Source organism: Oryx dammah, unplaced genomic scaffold (genome assembly GCF_014754425.2).
Source record: "Oryx dammah isolate SB20612 unplaced genomic scaffold, SCBI_Odam_1.1 HiC_scaffold_24, whole genome shotgun sequence".
Lineage (NCBI taxonomy): Eukaryota > Metazoa > Chordata > Mammalia > Artiodactyla > Bovidae > Oryx > Oryx dammah.
The window spans coordinates 69,912,393-69,931,030 of record NW_024070208.1 but is presented as its reverse complement, the minus strand read 5'-3'; the positions used below and the strand labels follow the sequence as shown (position 1 = coordinate 69,931,030).

The 18,638-nt window shown below is 38.4% G+C and overlaps 1 protein-coding gene across 1 annotated transcript in view; it reads right to left on the bottom strand.

The window, feature by feature from the left end:
- The window catches only part of LOC120883312 (multidrug resistance-associated protein 4-like), a 152,642-nt gene that overhangs the window by 12,311 nt on the left and 121,693 nt on the right, over positions 1-18,638 (bottom strand). The window contains exon 28 of the mRNA XM_040267351.1: positions 4,676-4,765. Coding sequence (XP_040123285.1) covers positions 4,676-4,765 — 90 coding nt within the window. The remainder of the gene's footprint in view (positions 1-4,675; positions 4,766-18,638) is intronic.

Genomic DNA, 18,638 nt, shown 5'->3' with positions numbered 1-18,638 from the left:
TTTCTTCCTCAGTTTTGACAGGACAGACCATATGCTTAACTTCATATCCCAGAATCCTAGCTGCTTTGTTTTCATTTTTTTAACAGAAGCAACACATTGGTGATTCATCTTGAGAGTTTTATCTACTGTGCTCTTTTAACCTTTGAGTGATAAGGTGCTTCCTCTTCAAGTACATTCATGTTTTATTTGTGGCATTATCTTGCTTCTTAGCGCCCCAATCAGCGCTAATTAACTGATGAATTTTTGTCAATTTGTAGTAAAGTGGCTAGTTTTCAGTATACGAAAAAATGTATTTTCAGCATATTTTGAAAAATAACCAAGATGAGATGGGCAGAATCCAATGGACTGCCTCCCTTCTGAATGTCCATCTCTCTCAAGGAAGGAGAAAACAGAACTAGAGGACTTTAAAAGAGGAAAACGTAGTGGTTCCCTCCTACTCACTCTCAGGCCACCTCTGTGAGTTTGGGTTCACATGTATGGTTTGGCACCATTTACACACTAATAACTATGGTTTTGAGTTCATATAAAAATTGACCTCACTGATTTAGTGATACCTCTTAGAGTGACAGGCTTTCCAGGTGGTACAGTGGTTATGAATCCTCCTACCAAATGGAGGAGATACAAGAGATGAGGGTTCAATTCCTGGTTTGGGAAGATCCCCTAGAGGAGGAAACAACAACCCACTCCAGTATTTCTTGCCTGGAAAACTCCATGGACAGACGAGTCTGGCAGGCTATAGTTCCACAGAGGGTCACAAAAAGTCAGACGTGATCAAGCATGCACACACACACACACAGTTAGAGTGATAAATCACCCCATTATTCTATTTCTTCAGGAATTTTTCTTTATCACATAGGTATGTTTTCAATGAAAGATTTGGTAGGTTTTCTTTAAAACAGTCATAAAGAAGCAATTCCTAGAGAAAAACAATGATGGGATGATTTCTCTAAGTGATATTAGCAAAGTTAACACGGTAAATTCCAGAAGCAATATACGGAAACCACAAACTTCACTTTTGAAATACACTAAAGTCTATTTCTTTTTATAGAAAGCTCCAAATGTAGTTTAAATAAAGATAGATCTTAGTATTATCTACCCCTTCTAACACTTCATTTTTAGAATTTAGATAAAAGTTGCCTCTCTTTCCATGGAACGTGTTCAAAAATTCTAGAGTAATTTTTCTACCTGAGAATCTGTGAAAAAATATATCAGCTGGGAAACAAACAGAAAAATAATTTACCAGTACTTCCAGCATTTTTCTTAAGATGTCATAATTTCACCATTAAATTTGTCCTGTGAATTCAAGGTCAGTTAGTTCAATTCAGTTCAGTCATTCAGTCATGTCCTACTTTTTGTGACCCCATGGACTACACAATGCCAGGCTTCCCTGTCCATCACCAACTCCTGGAGCTTACTCAAATTCATATCCATCAAGTCAGTGATGCCATCCAACCATCTCATCCTCTGTCACCCCGCTTCTCTTCCTGCCTTCAATCTTTCCCAGCAGCAGAGTCTTTTCCAGTGAGTCAGTTCTTTGCATCAGATGGCCAAAGTATTGGAGTTTCAGCTCCAGCATCAGTCCTACCAATGAATATTCAGGACTGATTTCCTTTAGGACGGACTGGTTGGATCTCCTTGCAGTCCAAGGGACTCGCAAGAGTCTTCTCCAACACCACAGTTCAAAAGCATCAACTCTTCAGTGCTCGGCTTTCTTTATAGTCCAACTCTCAAATGACTACTAGAAAAACCACAGCTTTGACAAGAGGGAACTTTGTTGGCAAAGTAATGTAACATTTAAAGTAATATGCTGTCGAGGTTGGTCACAGCTTTTCTTCCAAGGAGCTAGCGTCTTTTAATTTCATGGCTGCAGTCATCAAGTGCAGTGATTTTGGAGCCCCTCAAAATAAAGTCTTTCAGTGTTTCTATTGTTTCCCCATCTATTTGCCATGAAGTGATGGGACCAGATGCCATGATCTTCGTTTTTTGAATGTTGAATTTTAAGCCAACATTTTCAGTCTCCTGTTTCACTTTCAACTGCAGCTTCTTCATTCTTCAGCAAGATCAGTGGATCATCCCATCTTTTATTATATTTGATAGTTAACTGCTCTCCCTTCTTCTCTTCTAGAATTTCACTATAGACTCAAAGACTTAAATGAAATCAGAGGTGCACTTCTTTTGGGGCAGGAAAAGGTAAAGCAATTGGCCTGATTTAGGAAAACAAAATCCTCATGTTGCTAGAAAGCCAGGTGGGTGTGTAAAGACTCAGTGCTGACATCCTTCAGAAACCAGAATTTCTGGCTGGAAATGTATGACCTCCATCCAAATCAGCCTGCTCACAGTCAAGGCTCATCTACATATTACAGATTTCAGAGCTTGCCTGTAAGGGTAACACTAAATGAAAAATACATCAATTCAAAACAACACGAACAATTACTCAGATTTGTGTAATGAAAAAAATTTAAGGAACTATGCCACACTTCTCTGAAATGAAGAGAGCAATCAAAAATTTGGTAGTTATTTATGTCAAAGAGTGTTTTTCCTTTGTTTTCTCTAAGAGTTTTATTGGGTCTGGTCTTACATTTAGGTCTTTAATCCATTTGAGTTTATTTTTGATACGGTATTAGCTGCTGCTGCTAAGTCGCTTCAGTCGTGTCCAACTCTGTGTGACCCCATAGACAGCAGCCCACCAGCCTCCTCTGTCCACAGGATTCTCTAAGCAAGAATACTGGAGTGGGTTGCCATTTCCTTCTCCAATGCATACATGCATGCTAAGTCACTTCAGTCACGTCTGACTCTGTGTGACCCTATGGACAGCAGCCCACCAGGCTCCTATGTCCACGGGATTCTCTAGGCAAGAATACTGGAGTGGGTTGCCATTTCCTTCTCCAATATGGTATTAGGGAGTGTTCTAATTTCATTCTTTTACATGTAGCCATCCAATTTTTCCAGCACCACTTATTGAAGAGATGTCTTTTCTCCATTCTATATTCTTCCCTCTTTGTCATAGGTTAGGTGATTAGGTGACCATAGGTATGTGAGTTTATCTCTGGGCTTTCTGTACTGTTCCCTTGATCTATATTTCTGGTTTTTTTGTGTGTGTGTGCCAGTACCATACCATCTTGACTACTGTAGCTCTGCATTGAATTTGTAAAAAATTTCATTTTGGTCTTTCTATAATATCTTATGTAATGAACTTTTTGGCCAACTTAATAATGTAGTCTGAAATCAGGGAACCTAATCCCCAGCTTCATATTTTCTTTCTTAAGATTGCTTTGGCTATTCAGGATCTTTCATGTTTCCATACATATTGTAAAATTTTTTGCCTTAATTCTATGAAAAATGCCATTAGTAATTTGACAGGGATTATATTGAATCTGTAGATTCTTTGGATAGTATAGTCATTTTCACAATATTGATTCTTCCAATCCAAGAATATATCTTTCAATCTGTTTGTGTCAACTTTGCTTTCCTTTGTCAGTAAATTACAGCTTTTCTGAGTACTGATCTTTTGCCTCCTTAAGTAGGTTTATTCTTACATATTTTATTCTTTTTGTTGCAATGGTAATGGGATCATTTCCTAATTTCTCTTTCTTATCTTTCATTGTTAGTGTATAGGAATGTGCATGCTTACTTTTCAGAAGCAAAACACTGAGCTAGGTCCTATGAAAAATTCAAAGACTATCGGTGGTTTAGAAGTCTAGAGTTTCTGCCCTCAGTAGAATCAATTTGTAAAATGAGGGCAATTATACAAAATAATTTGCATTAAATATTCAAACAAACAGCAAGATAATAGTCAAAAATGTTTCATGCAAGGGTAAGGAAATTCAAAGATGTGGGGCAAGGGGAAACAGGACACAAATGACAGAAAATTCTCAAGAAATGAACCTCTCCATACAAAAGCTCAGCACATTCTCCAGGGTTCTGTTACCTGCAGTCATGCTTCAGCATTAAAATGACATAATCACCAATAAATAATCATTCTCACATTCCAGAGCTTCCCTGGTGGCTCAGACAATAATCTGCCTGCAATGTGGGAGACTCAGGTTCAATCCCTGGGTTGGGGAGATCCCCTGGAGGATGGAATGCAACCCACTCCAGTATTCTTGCCTGGAGAAGTCCATGGACAGAGGAGCCTGGCAAGCTACAGTCTGTGGGATCACAAAGATTCAGACATGACTGCATGAATCTCTTTTTTCTGTCTTCTTCTCACATTCCAACTATAAAATATACTTTTATAGACACTTTACTATGAAACTTCCTCATTTTATTGGCCTGATCTCATTCACATCTTTCAGTTAATAATGAAAAACTACTATTTTCTCCACTTAGTAGATGTTCCCTAAGACCAGAGGAATAAAATGAACACTGGAGGGTAATTAGATCACTAGATCACTAGTAGAATTTGATCCCACAACTTTAATGTCTAATTTAGTGCTCTGCAAAGGACAAGATAATGTGTCTAGTCATTCAAGGTTTTAAGGAAAAAAGCTAAAATGGAAACATGGCATTATATTGTTGGTTTTCATCATCATCAATTAATAAACATTGTAAGTGTACACGTCAATGTTCTTCTAGGAGGTAAACAAAGTCAGTTAAACTGTTAAGCTTCTCTTAATTACCTGCAGTACTCTAAATGTACACGCATGGATACTGATATTTAATATTAATAAATTACCTCTTCTAAGGCATTCCACAGTTCCTCATCTGTATGTTCATTAAAAGGATCCAGATTGTTCCTCATTCTTCCAGTGAATAAAACAGGTTCCTAAATATCCCAAAATACTGAATGTTATTACCTTAACCTCTTTACATTATATCCCAACGCTTACAGAATTAAAATATGAAGTACCAAAATTTAATGTATTTATTAATAATAAAATTGCAAATGTATATTTAGAAAATGTTATCTATAAAATAACTTTCCATGTACAAAGCATGCTACAAAATATCCTCCAGACTATTGAATATTAAGAGAAGGAAAAATGTTGAAGTTTTTTATCTTAAGAGAAAAACTTAAGAGAAAGGAGGATTTGATTCTTTAAAAAACAACAACAAAGAAAAGGCTTTCTGGGACCATGGGCTTAAGCCCACACACACAAACTGAGGATATAATCACTGGAGAAACTTTACACCAAAATCTACATAAATTAATTGTCAATCTTAGTGTGACTGGGAAATATCAATAGCATGATTAGTTGAGGTTTGTGCCTCAAAGCAAAACCATTAAATATTTATACACTGGCACTGAAGAATAAACTAGGCTCTTTTCTCCACTGGTCAGTCTTATAGGATATGGAATCTCTCCATTTGTGTGAAAGGAACATCCTCACATGTGCAAAGAGAAGTCAGCTCCTGGGGTCTGCAGCATCTCTGTCCAAGGAGAGATCTCCTTGGATTCTACATCAACCTGATCCCCACATTCTCTCACCTGTTCGTCAGGATGACCTGCCTCATAGAGCCTCCTAACTGCAAGGCCAGGAGGACCTGAAACCCATTATGACTGGGTCGTAATAAAATTATTCAAATAACTTTTCCTGTTCAACTTTTGGAGGAGCTACAAGTAAATTACCTCAGGAATGTATGTGTCCTTCCATGTTTCAGGACTTCCCTGGTGGCTTAAAGGGTAGAGTGTCTGCCTGAAATGCAGGAGACCCGGTTTCGATCCCTGGGTCGGGAAGATCCCCTGGAGAAGGAAATGGCAACCCACTCCAGTATTCTTGCCTGGAGAATCCATGGATGGAGGAGCCTAGTAGGCTACAGTCCACCAGTTTGCAAAGAGTCCGACACGATTGAGCAACTTCACATTCCTTTCCTTTTTTCCAAGTTTCAAGAGAGAATCTTGTACAAAAGCTCCTGTGGACCATTTACATTTTCCTCTGGAAGGCTCAGTAAGCCAGGTCATAAGAATATGGGCAGCAGAGAAAAGCCCAACAGGCTCCTTTCAGTGGAAGCGGCAGGACAAGGGGAGGCACACGTGTGGGAACAAGAGGAGACCTGACGCTTCCACAAGTGCCCGGATGCTCGGAATCCCCATGTTCAAATCCCGCCTGGCCTTGAGGCTGGACTTGCCTCCTCACTTCACAAAAGCCTGAGAAGATGAAGAAGACAGACATTTCTATTCCCTAGTCCTGAAGAAGAATGACACTCAGAGAGCCTCCTGTACCTTCTTTCAATATTGTCTCTGTTTTAAGTCTGGTGAGAGACAAATGAATGCAGAAGACTCAGGGTGTGCCACCAAAAAATGTGTATCCCTAAGCAAAATCCAAAATTAAAAAGACATTATACAGGAGCTTTATTGCACAAAGTTGAGTAAGTGGCCAATATGCCTCCAAAGTGGTGAAATCACTGCTCATACATTTCAAAATAATTACTGAACTGAAAACTCCCAAGACCCAAATTTAAGGTCTCCCTTAAAACTCTTGAATTTAGGACCAAGACCAAACCACCATCTGTGCAATGGTAAGAGTTCCTTGTTAGGGGAAGCATCATTCTACTTCAGATATATACAAAACTTTTTTACTCTTTGTAATTATCAACCCTAAGATTCCTACATGCAGGCAATTTTTCATCCTTCAGTTGTTTCCATGAGGTTAAAACAGATGACATGGTCAGGCAAGGGGAGGCTGCTCCCCAATGCTCTTCTTTTCTCTATCTTCACGTCATTTTCCAGATCGTTTCAGATACGCAGCTGCTCCCTGAACATAATCTCAGTCAGTGTTCTTTCTGAGAAACATATTTAACTACTTCAGATACTCAGCACAAAGGATGAACATAAATACTACCCGTTCTGTTCAAGGAAATAACTTAGGAAGAGCTTTCATTTTTGCTCATTCCTGAACTTTGAATGCAAATTGAGGGGTACCTTCTTTAAAACACAGTATTCACCTTCGAAAGAGCCCCCAGGACTGATGGTCTATGACCCCACTCCCCTGTCTCTGGTTCCTACCCAGGCCCTTGCTGCTATCCCATCTTCCCCAATTCTGATCTGCTCATGCAGGGTCAGTCAGCAGGATGGTGGGACGAGCCTGGGAGAGAGGTAGAGAGAGGACCCCAGAAGCTCGCTGCTGTTCCAAGGATCACAGGGAGCAGGCAGCCAGGGAAGATGATGCAAGTTCATTATCCAAGTGGCTCACCCGAGTGGGGCAACTCAAAGAAACAGCACTCAGCTCCCCTTCTGCAGAGTCTGCTCTCAGCTTCCATAAATTAGGGTGTTGAGACACAAGCATCACTGCTTCCTACTCATTTAGGGGGAAGAGAGATTTAAGTTTTCTGCACTTAGACAACTTAACTTCATGTAACCAAACCAACAGACTTTCTTCACCTCTGAGCCAGTAAGACACTGTAAAGACAAAGAGCTCTAGCTTGGGGAGGGGTAAGAGTTTGAGTATGTTTTCCTGACACTTATTAGCCCAAGACACATAAATAAACCCATTTCAAAACTGATACTGTCCAAAGGAGGGACAGGACAATAGGAGTAGTATCTTCTGGCTTTGCTCCATACTTATTCACTTTTGTTATGGTTTGGGGAATCTTTTTGAGGATTTTTTAACATAAAATGTTATGTTATGTTAAAAAAAAATCAGGAAAATATCTGACAAGAACATAATTTAGTTTAACTAACATTTATTGAAAAAAAAATAAACTTGGAGTCAGACAATTCTCAGTTCTGATTTTACTGCTCATTAGTTATTAGACTCAGGGTGAATTATTAATCTTCCCAAGACTTACTACAAACCTGGGTTAGCCTTGCAGGGCTGCTCTGAGAATCTGGAATAACAGGGAAGCTCCTGCTGTGATGCTAACATGGACCAGAAGCCCCCAGCAGGGGGACAGTGAGGGACAGTGTTTGTCAAAATGCAGGTGCAAAGAATGGATCAGGAAGTCAATTTTGTGCCCGTGACCATCATTTTATCATTTATATGAACTAGAATAGAACTGGCATCACAGAAAATATCAGAGCACAGAGCAAGAGTAATGTGAAATTTTTGTTCCTTTGTGTATATTTGTGTATGCACATGGAGGCACATGAATCATGATACAAATCAATTGTACATGGACCACACTCAACAGCCACTTGAAGGCACAAGCAGAGTAATTTGCTGCCCAGGCTCTGGAATTGGGAATCTCTTTAAATTTGAATCCTGTTAGTATATTTTTGAAATTAATACCTTGTTGGTTGCAACATTTGCAAATATTTTCTTCCTTTCCAGAGGCTGTCTTTTCAGTTTTATTTATGGTTTACTTGGTACTTCAAATTCTTTTAACTAGGTCCCCTTTATTTTTGCTTTTGTTTCCATGACTTTAGGGGACAGATCCAAGAACATATTGCTGTGATTTACATAAAAGAGTATTCTATGTTTTCCTCTAGGATCTTGTCTTATAAATCTTTAGGTCATTATAATTTATTTTGACTTTCTTTTTGTCTATGTTATTAGAAAAAGTTCTAATTTCATTCTTTTACATATAGTTGCCCAGATTTTCCAGCACTATTTATTGAAGAGACTGTCTTTTGTCCATTACATATTCTTACCTCTTTTGTCTTAGATTAACCGACCATAAGTGCATGGGTTTATATCTGGGTTTTTTAACCTGTTCCATTAATCTGTGTGCCTGGTTTCTGTGACAGGAATATACTTTTCATTATTGTGTGTCTGTAGTACAGTTGGAAATCAGAGACTGTGAATCTTCCAGCTGTGTTCTTCTTTCTCAAGACGGTTTTGGCTATTTGAAGTCTTTTCTGTTGCCATATACATTTTTTTAAAATTTTCTTTTGTTCTAGTTCTGTGAAAAATGCCATTGGTAATTTGATAGGGATTGCACTGAATCTGTAAATTGCACTGTATAGTTTTGCCATTTTTAACAATATTGATCCTTTCGATCTAAGAACACAGTGTATCTTTTCATCTGTTCGTATTGTCTTCAGTTTCTTTCATCAGCATCTTATAGATTAAGGGTCTTTTGCCTTCTTAAGTAGGTTTATTCCTAGTTATTCCTAGCATTGGTTTTTTTTTTTTTCCCCTTTGATATGATGACCAATGAGGTTGATTCCCTAATTTCTCTTTCTGATACTTTGTTTTTAGTCTATATAAATGCAACAGATATCTGTATATACAACAGCTTATACAGCTCAATACCAAAGATACAAACAACCCAATCAAAAAATGGACCAAAGATTTAAAGAGACATTTCTCCAAAGAAAAACACAGGTGGCCAAAAGGCATATGAAAAGATACTCAACATCACTAATTATTGGAGAAATGCAGATCAAAACTACAATGAGGTATGACTTCACACTGGTCAGAATGGCCATCATGAAAAAGTCTGCAAATAATAAATGCTGACAAGGGTGTGGAGAAAGGGTAGCTTCCTACACTGTTGGTGGGAATGTAAACTGGTGCAGCTACTATGGAAAACAATGCAGAGGTTCCTTAAAAAGCAGAAAAAGAGTTCCCATGTGATCCAACAACTCTAATCCTCAGCATATATCCAGAAAAGATAAAAAAAAAAAAAAACCCTTATTCAAAAAGATATATGCACCTGAGTGTTCACATCAGAACTGCTTAACAGCCAAGATATCTCCATGGACAGATGAATGGATGAAGATGTTGGGGATACACACACATGCACACACAATGGAATATTATCAGCCATATAAATGAACCAAATAATGCCACTTGCAGCAGCAAGGAAGGACCCAGAGATTGTCAGGCTAAGTGAAATAAGTCAGACAGAGAAAGACAAATATCATATGAGATTGCTTATATACGGAATCTTTAAAAAAAAATGATAGAAATTAACTTATTTACAACCCAGAAATAGACTCACAGACATAGAAAACAAATAATGGTTACCAAAAGAAAATATATAGGGAGGGATAAATTAGAAATCTGGTAATAATAGATACACACTGCTGCTGCTGCTGCTGCTGCTGCTAAGTCGCTTCAGTCATGTCCGACTCTGTGTGACCCCAGAGACGGCAGCCCACCAGTCTCCCCCGTCCCTGGGATTCTCCAGGCAAGAACACTGGAGTGGGTTGCCATTTCCTTTTCCAATGCATGAAAGTGAAAAGTAAAACTGAAGTCGCTCAGTGGTGTCTGACTCTTAGCGACCCCATGGACGGCAGCCTACCAGGCTCCTCCGCCCATGGGATTTGCCAGGCAAGAGTACTGGAGTGGGGTGCCATGCCTTCTCACTATATACAAAATAGATAAAAAGGATCTATTGGTAGAACAGGGAACTATTTGTAATATCTTGCAATAACCTATGATAAAAGTATCTGAAAAATATATATATTTGTATATACATGCATATATATAATTGTATATAAATATATATAGTATATAAATATATACAATTATATATATTTTATATACAGTTATATATATAAATATATATAACTGAACCTCTTGGCTGTACTACTGAAACACTGTGAATCAACTGTGCTTCAGTTTAAAAAAATAAACAGACACACACAAAATAAATCCTGACTCTGTCCCTTACTTAATAAGTGGGATAAACTCCCAGTGCCGCAACTTTTAAGTCTGTAAGGATAACAAAAAAATTATGAGGATTAAGCAGGAAGTGATAGGATAAATGGCTAAGACATGTTAATGATTCCACAAACATTAGGATTTATCAATACTCATGCCACTTGCCAGGGATTGTAACAAGCACTAGAGGAACAGACATGAGAAATATAGGCTCTATTCTCAAAGAAAGGAAGAAAAGAGTTGACAGTGTGAGGTGGACTGAGAAGGCCAGAGGTCTTGGGGTATAAGTAAGTAAATAAGAAAGCACCAGTGTGTACAAGGTGGTGATCAGGAGAGAAGCTGGTGGGAGGGGAGCCAGAAATCAAAGTACAAAAAAATGCTAGTCTGTCTTCTTGCTCTTGGTGGAAAACATCAGATACATTTCTCTGTTACACTTTTCCCCAAAATTCCTACTGTGTTTTTTGTTTCTTTGTTTTCTATTTATATTTATAAAAACAATTTGGTTTATATTGTAATAATAAATATAAAGAAAATAACCAAGGACTATAAACATGTAAGCAGAAATTAAAGAGTAAAGTCACTCCAGAAGGTGCTACTCTTTTTACTTAAGCAGAAATAATACCCAAAGGTCTGTGCCCTGATCCTTAAGAAATAGTTCTTATTGACTGAACTTTCCTAAGCACTAGACATAGGCACAAACATTTTCACACCCAGTTACATCTTCACAGCAAATCTGTGTGACAATGATTCCCAGACCTGATTTAAGGATGCAGCCAGGTGACATCGTCAAGGTCCCACAGTCATATAAGGCAGAGCAGGGGTAAAACTATGGGTCATGTTGACACTCGGTCTACACTTTTAAAAATTCTACCCCTGTCTGCCTTCTGAATGGTTTCCTGGCATCCTTTACACATTGCAAGTTCTCTCTAGATTTTCTCTCTTTGATCAACCAACATTGCACCTTGGAGAAAAAGGCATATAACGTGGAATTTACATGGATACAATTTCAGTTCAGTTACTCAGTCATGTCTGACTCTTCATGACCCCATGAACTGCAGCATGCCAGGCCTCACTGCCCATCACCAACTCCTGGAGTTTACCCAAAGTCATCTCCGTTGAGTCAGTGATGCTATCCAACCATCTCATCCTCTGTTGTCCCCTTCTCCTCCTGCTCTCAATCTTTCCCAGCATCAGGGTCTTTTCAAATGAGTCAGCTCTTCACATCAAGTGGCCAAAGTATTGGAGTTTTGGCTTCAGCATCAGTCTTCCATGGAACACGCAGGACTGATCTCCTTTAGAATGGACTGGTTGGATCTCTATGCAGTTCAAGAGACTCTCAAGAGTCCTCCCCAACACCACAGTTCAAAAGCATCAATTCTTCTGCACTCAACTTTCCTTATAGTCCAACTCTCACATTCATACATGACTACTAGAAAAACCATAGCCTTGACGAGACAGACATTCATTGGTAAAGTAATGTCTCTGCTTTCTAATATGCTGTCTAGGTTGGTCATAACTTTCCTTCCAAGGAGTAAGCATCTTTTAATTTCATGGCTGCAATCACCACCTGCAGTGATTTTGGAGCTCCCCAAAATAAAATCTGTCACTGTTTCCACTGTTTCCCCATCTATTTCCCATGAAGTGATGGGACCAGATGCCATGATTTTAGTTTTCTGAATGCTGAGCTTTAAGTCAACTTTTTCACACTCCTCTTTCACTTTCATGAAGAGGCTCTTTAGTTCTTTTCACTTTCTGCCATAAGGGTGGTGTCATCTGCATATCTGAGGTTATTGATATTTCTTGATCAAGATTTCTTGGCAATCTTGATTCCAGCTTCTGCTTCATCCATCCCAGGTTTTCTCATGATGTACTCTGCATATAAGTTAAATAAGCAGGGTGACAATATACAGCCTTGACGTACTCCTTTTCCTATTTGGAACCAGTCTTTTATCCCATGTCCAGTTCTAACTGGTGCTTCCTGACCTGCATACAGATTTCTCAAGAGGCAGGTCAAGTGGTCTGGTATTCCCATCTCTTTCAGAATTTTCCACAGTTTATTGTGATCCACACAGTCAAAGGCTTTGGCATAGTCAATAAAGCAGAAATAGATGTTTTTCTGGAACTCTCTTGCTTTTCCAATGATCCAGCGGATGTTGGCAATTTGATCTCTGGTTTCTCTGCCTTTTCTAAATCCAGCTTGACCATCTTGAAGTTCACTGTTCATGTACTTCTGAAGCCTGGCTTGGAGAATTTTGAGCATTACTTTACTAGTGTGTGAGATGAGTGCAATTGTGTGGTAGTCTGAACATTCTTTGGCATTGCCTTTCTTTGGGATAGGAATGAAAATTGACCTTTTCCAGTCCTGTGCCCACTGCTGAGTTTTCCAAATTTGCTGGCATATTGAGTGCAGCACTTTCACAGCATCATCTTTTAGAATTTGAAATAGCTCAACTGGAATTCCATCACCTCCACTAGCTTTGTTTGTAGTGATACTTCCTAAGGCCCACTTGACTTCACATTTCAGGATGTCTGGCTCTAGGTGAGTGATCACACCATCATGATTATCTGGGTCATAAGGATCTTTTGTGTACAGTTCCTCTGTGTATTCTTGCCACCTCTTCTTAATATCTTCCACTTCTGTTAGGTCCACACCATTTCTGTCCTTTATTGAGCCCATCTTTGCATGAAATGTTCCCTTGGTATCTCTAATTTTCTTGAAGAGATCTCTAGTCTTTCCCATTCTATTGTTTTCCTCTATTTCTTTGCACTGATCACTGAGGGAGGCTTTCTTATCTCTACTTGCTGTTCTTTGGAACTCTGCATTCAAATGGGTAGATCTTTCCTTTTCTCTTTTGCTTTTTGCTTCTCTTCTTTTCAGTTATTTGTAAGGCCTTCTCAGACAGCCATTTTGCATTTTTGCATTTCTTTTTCTTAGGGATGGTCTTGATCCCTATCTCCTGTACAAAGTCAAGAACCTCCGTCCATAGTTCATCAGGCACTGTGTCTATCAGATCTAGTACTTTAAATCTATTTCTCACTTCCACTGTATAATCGTAAGGGATTTGATTTACATCATACCTGAATGATGTAGTGGTTTACCCTACTGTCTTCAATTTAAGTCTGAATTTGGCAATAAGGAGTTCATGATCTGAGCCATAGTCAGCTCCTGGTCTTGTTTTTGCTGACTGTATAGAGCTTCTCCATCTTTGGCTGCAAAGAATATGATCAATCTGATTTTGGTGTTGGCCATCTGGTGACGTCCATGTGTAGAGTCTTCTCTTGTGTTGTTGGAAGAAGGTATTTGCTGTAATCAGTGTGTTCTCTTGGCAGAACTCTATTAGCCTTTGCCCTGCTTCATTCTGTCCTCCAAGGCCAAATTTGCCTGTTACTCCAGGTGTTTCTTGACTTCCTACTTTTGCATTCCAGACCCCAATAACATCCTTTTTGGATGTTACTTCTAAAAAGTCTTGTAGGTCTTGTTAGAACTGTACAACTTCAGCTTCTTCAGCATTAATGGTCAGGGCATAGACTTGGATTACTGTGATATTGAATGGTCTGCCTTGGAAATGAACAGAGATCATTCTGTTGTTTTTGAGATTGCATCCAAGTACTGCATTTCAGACTCTTTTGTTGACTATGATGGCTACTCCATTTCTTTTAAGGGATTCTTGCTCACAGTAGTAGATATACTGGTCATCTTAGTCAAATTCACCCATTCCAGTCCATCTTAGTTTACTGATTCCTAGAATGTCGATGTTCACTCTTGTTATCTCCTGTTTGACCACTTCCAATTTGCCTTGATTCATGGACGTAACATTCCAGGTTCCTATGCAATATTGCTCTTTACAGCATCAGACCTTGCTTCTATTACCAGTCACATCCACAACTGGGTGTTGTTTTTGCTTTGGCTTCGTCTCTTCATTCTTTGGAGTTAGTTCTCCACTGATCTTCAGTAGCATACTGGGCACCTACCGACCTGGAGAGTTCATCTTTCAGTGTCTTATCTTTTTGCCTTTCCATACCATTGATGGGGTTCCCAAGGCAAGAATCATGGATACAAAGCTTAGGACTATTTTGTAAACATGAAGGGTGGAAACCAACAGGACAGAACCAAAACATGTTGAGGCAAAGGTTTGCTTGGTCTTTGTTCGGATGTGCTTCCAAACATTATTAGCAGAGCCAAGAATAATCTAATGATATTTACTTATAGTGTTATTTTATGTACACAAGCATACAACTTTTTTTCCTATTGAGAAGCATTAAAAATAATGTAGGGCATGTTTTTAAAGCCTTGTATCCAAGGACTTTACACACATGCCCTTTTTTTCTGTTAGCTGATCATCTCACTTGGCCACTTCAGAGAGGAATACCATCAAAACATAAAACTTGGCAATCTAAGCTCATTTATTTTCTACTGAAACCACAAGTCATAAATCTAATAGCCAGAAGAAAAATTTCTAATATAAATTTATTTTTTTAATTTAAATTTATTTCAATTGGAGGCTAGTTACTTTACAATATTGTATTAGTTCTGCCACACATCAACATGAATCCACCAAGGGCATACACGTGTTCCCCATCCTGAACCCCCCTGGGAACTGAATGTGGTAAAAATTTCTTCCCATTTTTCCTGAATGAACACCTTCAAATAAAATTGTTTTAATTATAGTAAAATACACATAAAATTTACTCACCTTTAAGTGCACAGTTCAGTGGTATTAATTACATTCACACTGTTGTACAACCATCACCACCTTCCAGCTACAGATCTCGTTTCATCTTGCAGAACTGAAAATCTGTACCCATTAACAACTCCCCTTTCTCAGCAGCTTCTGGCACCCACCATTCTACATCTTGTATCCACGAATTTAGTACTCTAGGTACCTCCTATTAGTAGAGTCATACAGTATTTGTCCTTTGTGACTGGCTTATTCCACTTGGTTTAATTTCCTCAAGGTTCATCTGTATTATAGCATGTGTCAGAATGTTCTTTTTGTAAGGGCAAATAATATTCAACTCTATGTATATACGCCCCACTTTATTGATTCATCTGTCAATGGACTCTTGGGTGCCTCCACCTTTTTGCTGTTGAGAATAATGCTGTTATAACATGCATGTAGACGTATCTCTTCAAGACCTTTCTTCCAATTCTTTTGGCTTTATACTCTAAAGTAGGATTTCTAGGTCATATGACAATTCTATCTTTAACTTTTCTGAGCAAACACCAACTTGATTTCCATAGCGGCTGTACTATTTGACATTCCTACAAGCAATGAATAAGGTTTCTAATTTCTCTACATCTTTGCCAACACTTGTCATTCTCTTTCTCTCTCTCTTTTCTTTCAGAGCACACATCTTAAAGGCTGTGAGGTGGCATTTCACTATAGTCTGAAAAGAATATCTTGATTTCAAAAGTACTTACGAGTAATTCCAGGTATTTTAGAGGTCACAGGTAGGTAGCAACAGCTGTACCCAAGCCCACATTCTCCTTCTCTTTGGGTGCCACGTTCTATATGCTTCCTAATAAACAGGCAGTTCAGGGCACATTACACCCACATTCCAGGAAGCACAATTACCTGGCTCATTTTGTCTCATCTCCTTTCTGTTTTTCATCTCAAGAAGGTATTTTTTCTGAGCTTCTTTGATGAGCAGATGATTATCGAGTATATTAAAAAATTCAAATCCTTTTTTTTTAACTATTTATCATTTATTATTATTATTTTTTTACTTTACAATATTGTATTGGATTTGCCATACATCAACATGAATCCACCACAGGTGTATACATGTTCCCCATCCTGAACCCCCCTCCCACTTCCTTCCCCGTACCATCCCTCTGGGTTATCCGAGTGCACCAGCCCCAAGCATCCTGTATCCTGCATCGAACCTGGACTGGTGATTCATTTCTTATATGATAGTATACATGTTTCAATGCCATTCTCCCAAATCATCCCACCCTCTCCCTCTCTACTAACGCATATATATGGAATTTAGAAAAACGATAATGATAATCCTTTTTTTTTTTTTTTAATCAGTGAGTCTGTCAAAACAGAGTGCAGGATGGAAGATGAGGACACAGGATCTAGGATGACTTTGGCTATATACCTGGAGGATAGTATTTTCTCAGTAAATATTCACCAAATTATGTTGAGTGAATTAACCACAAGGAATGACAGGCATGTCTACTGTGCATATAATCCAGCCTCCAAAACACTCCCTGAAAATTATACTTCTTTAAGATGCAAAAGAAAAGAAAACAGAAAGAGAATCAGAGTCCAGGAAAAGACTGGCCAATAGCCAATTTGAAGCTCCACCATCACAGCAGTCACTTCTGGGTCTATGTGAAGCACTTCACACTTAGTCACCTTAGCTCAAAGGATTGGTACTGTTAGTTACCTTGTAAGACAGAGAAAACTTTTCTGGAATTGAGCTGCATAAGTTGCTTGTATATTTTTGAGATTACTTGTTTGTCAGTTGCTTCATTTGCTATTATTTTCTCCCATTCAGAAGACTGTCTTTTCACCTTACTTATAGTTTCCTTTGTTGTGCAGAAGCTTTTAATTAGATCCCATTTGTTTATTTTTGCTTTTATTTGCAGTATTCTGGGAGTGGATCATAGAGGATCCTGCTGTGATTTATGTCAGAGAGAGTTTTGCCTATGTTCTCCTTTAGGAGTTTTATAGTTTCTGGTCTTATGTTTAGATCTTTAATCCATTTTGAATTTATTTTTGTGTATGGTGTTAGAAAGTGATCTAGTTTCGTTCTTTTACAAGTGGTTGACCAGTTTTCCCAGCACCACTTGTTAAAGAGATTGTCTTTACTCCATTGTATATTCTTGCCTCCTTTGTCGAAGACAAGGTGTCCATAGATGTGTGGATTTATCTCTAGGCTATTTTGTTCCATTGATCTATATTTCTGTCTTTGTGCCAGTACCATACTGTCTTGATGACTATGGCTTTGCAGTAGAGCATGAAGTCGGGCAGGTTGATTCCTCCAGTTCCATTCTTCTTTCTCAAGATTGTTTTGGCTATTCAAGTTTTTTTGTATTTCCATAAAATTGTGAAATTATTTGTTCTAGCTCTGTGAAAAATACCGCTGGTAGCTTGATAGGGATTTCATTGAATCTGTATATTGCTCTGGGTAGTATACTCATTTTCACTATATTGATTCTTCCAATCCATGAACATGGTATATTTCTCCATCTATTAGTGTCCTCTTTGATTTCTTTCATCAGTGTTTTATAGTTTTTGATATATAGGTCTTTAGTTTCTTTAGGTAGATATATTCCTAAGTATTTTATTCTTTTCATTGCAATGGTAAACGGATTTTTTTCCTTAATTTCTTTTTCTACTTTCTCATTATTAGTGTATAGGAATGCAAGGGATTTCTGTGTGTTGATTTTATATCCTGCAAATTTACTATATTCATTGATTAGCTCTAGTAGTTTTCTGGTGGAGTCTTTAGGGTTTTCTATGTAGAGGATCATGTCATCTGCAAACAGTGAGATTTTTACTTCTTCTTTTCCAATTTGGATTCCTTTTATTTCTTTTTCTGCACTGATTGCTGTGGCCAAAACTTCCAGAACTATGTTGAATAGTAGCAGTGAAAGTGGGCACCCTTGTCTTGTTCCTGACTAGGGGAAATGCTTTCAACCCAATCAAAAAATGGGCCAAAGAACTAAATAGACATTTCTCCAAAGAAGACAATATGGATGGCTAACAAACACATGAAAAGATGCTCAACATCACTCATTATCAGAGAAATGCAAATCGAGACCACAATGAGGTACCATTTCACACCAATCAGAATGGCTGTGATCCAAAAGTCTACAAGCAACAAATGCTGGAGAGGGTGTGGAGAAAAGGGAACCCTCTTACACTGTTGGTGGGAATGCAAACTAATACAGCCACTATGGAGAACAGTGTGGAGATTCCTTAAAAAATTGCAAATAGAACTGCCTTGTGACCCAGAAATCCCACTGCTGGGCATACACACCAAGGAAATCAGACTTGAAAGAGACACATGTACCCCAATGTTCATCACAGCACTGTTTATAATAGCCAGGACATGGAAACAACCTAGATGTCCATCAGCAGATGAATGGATAAGAAAGCTGTGGTACATATACACAAAGGAGTATTACTCAGC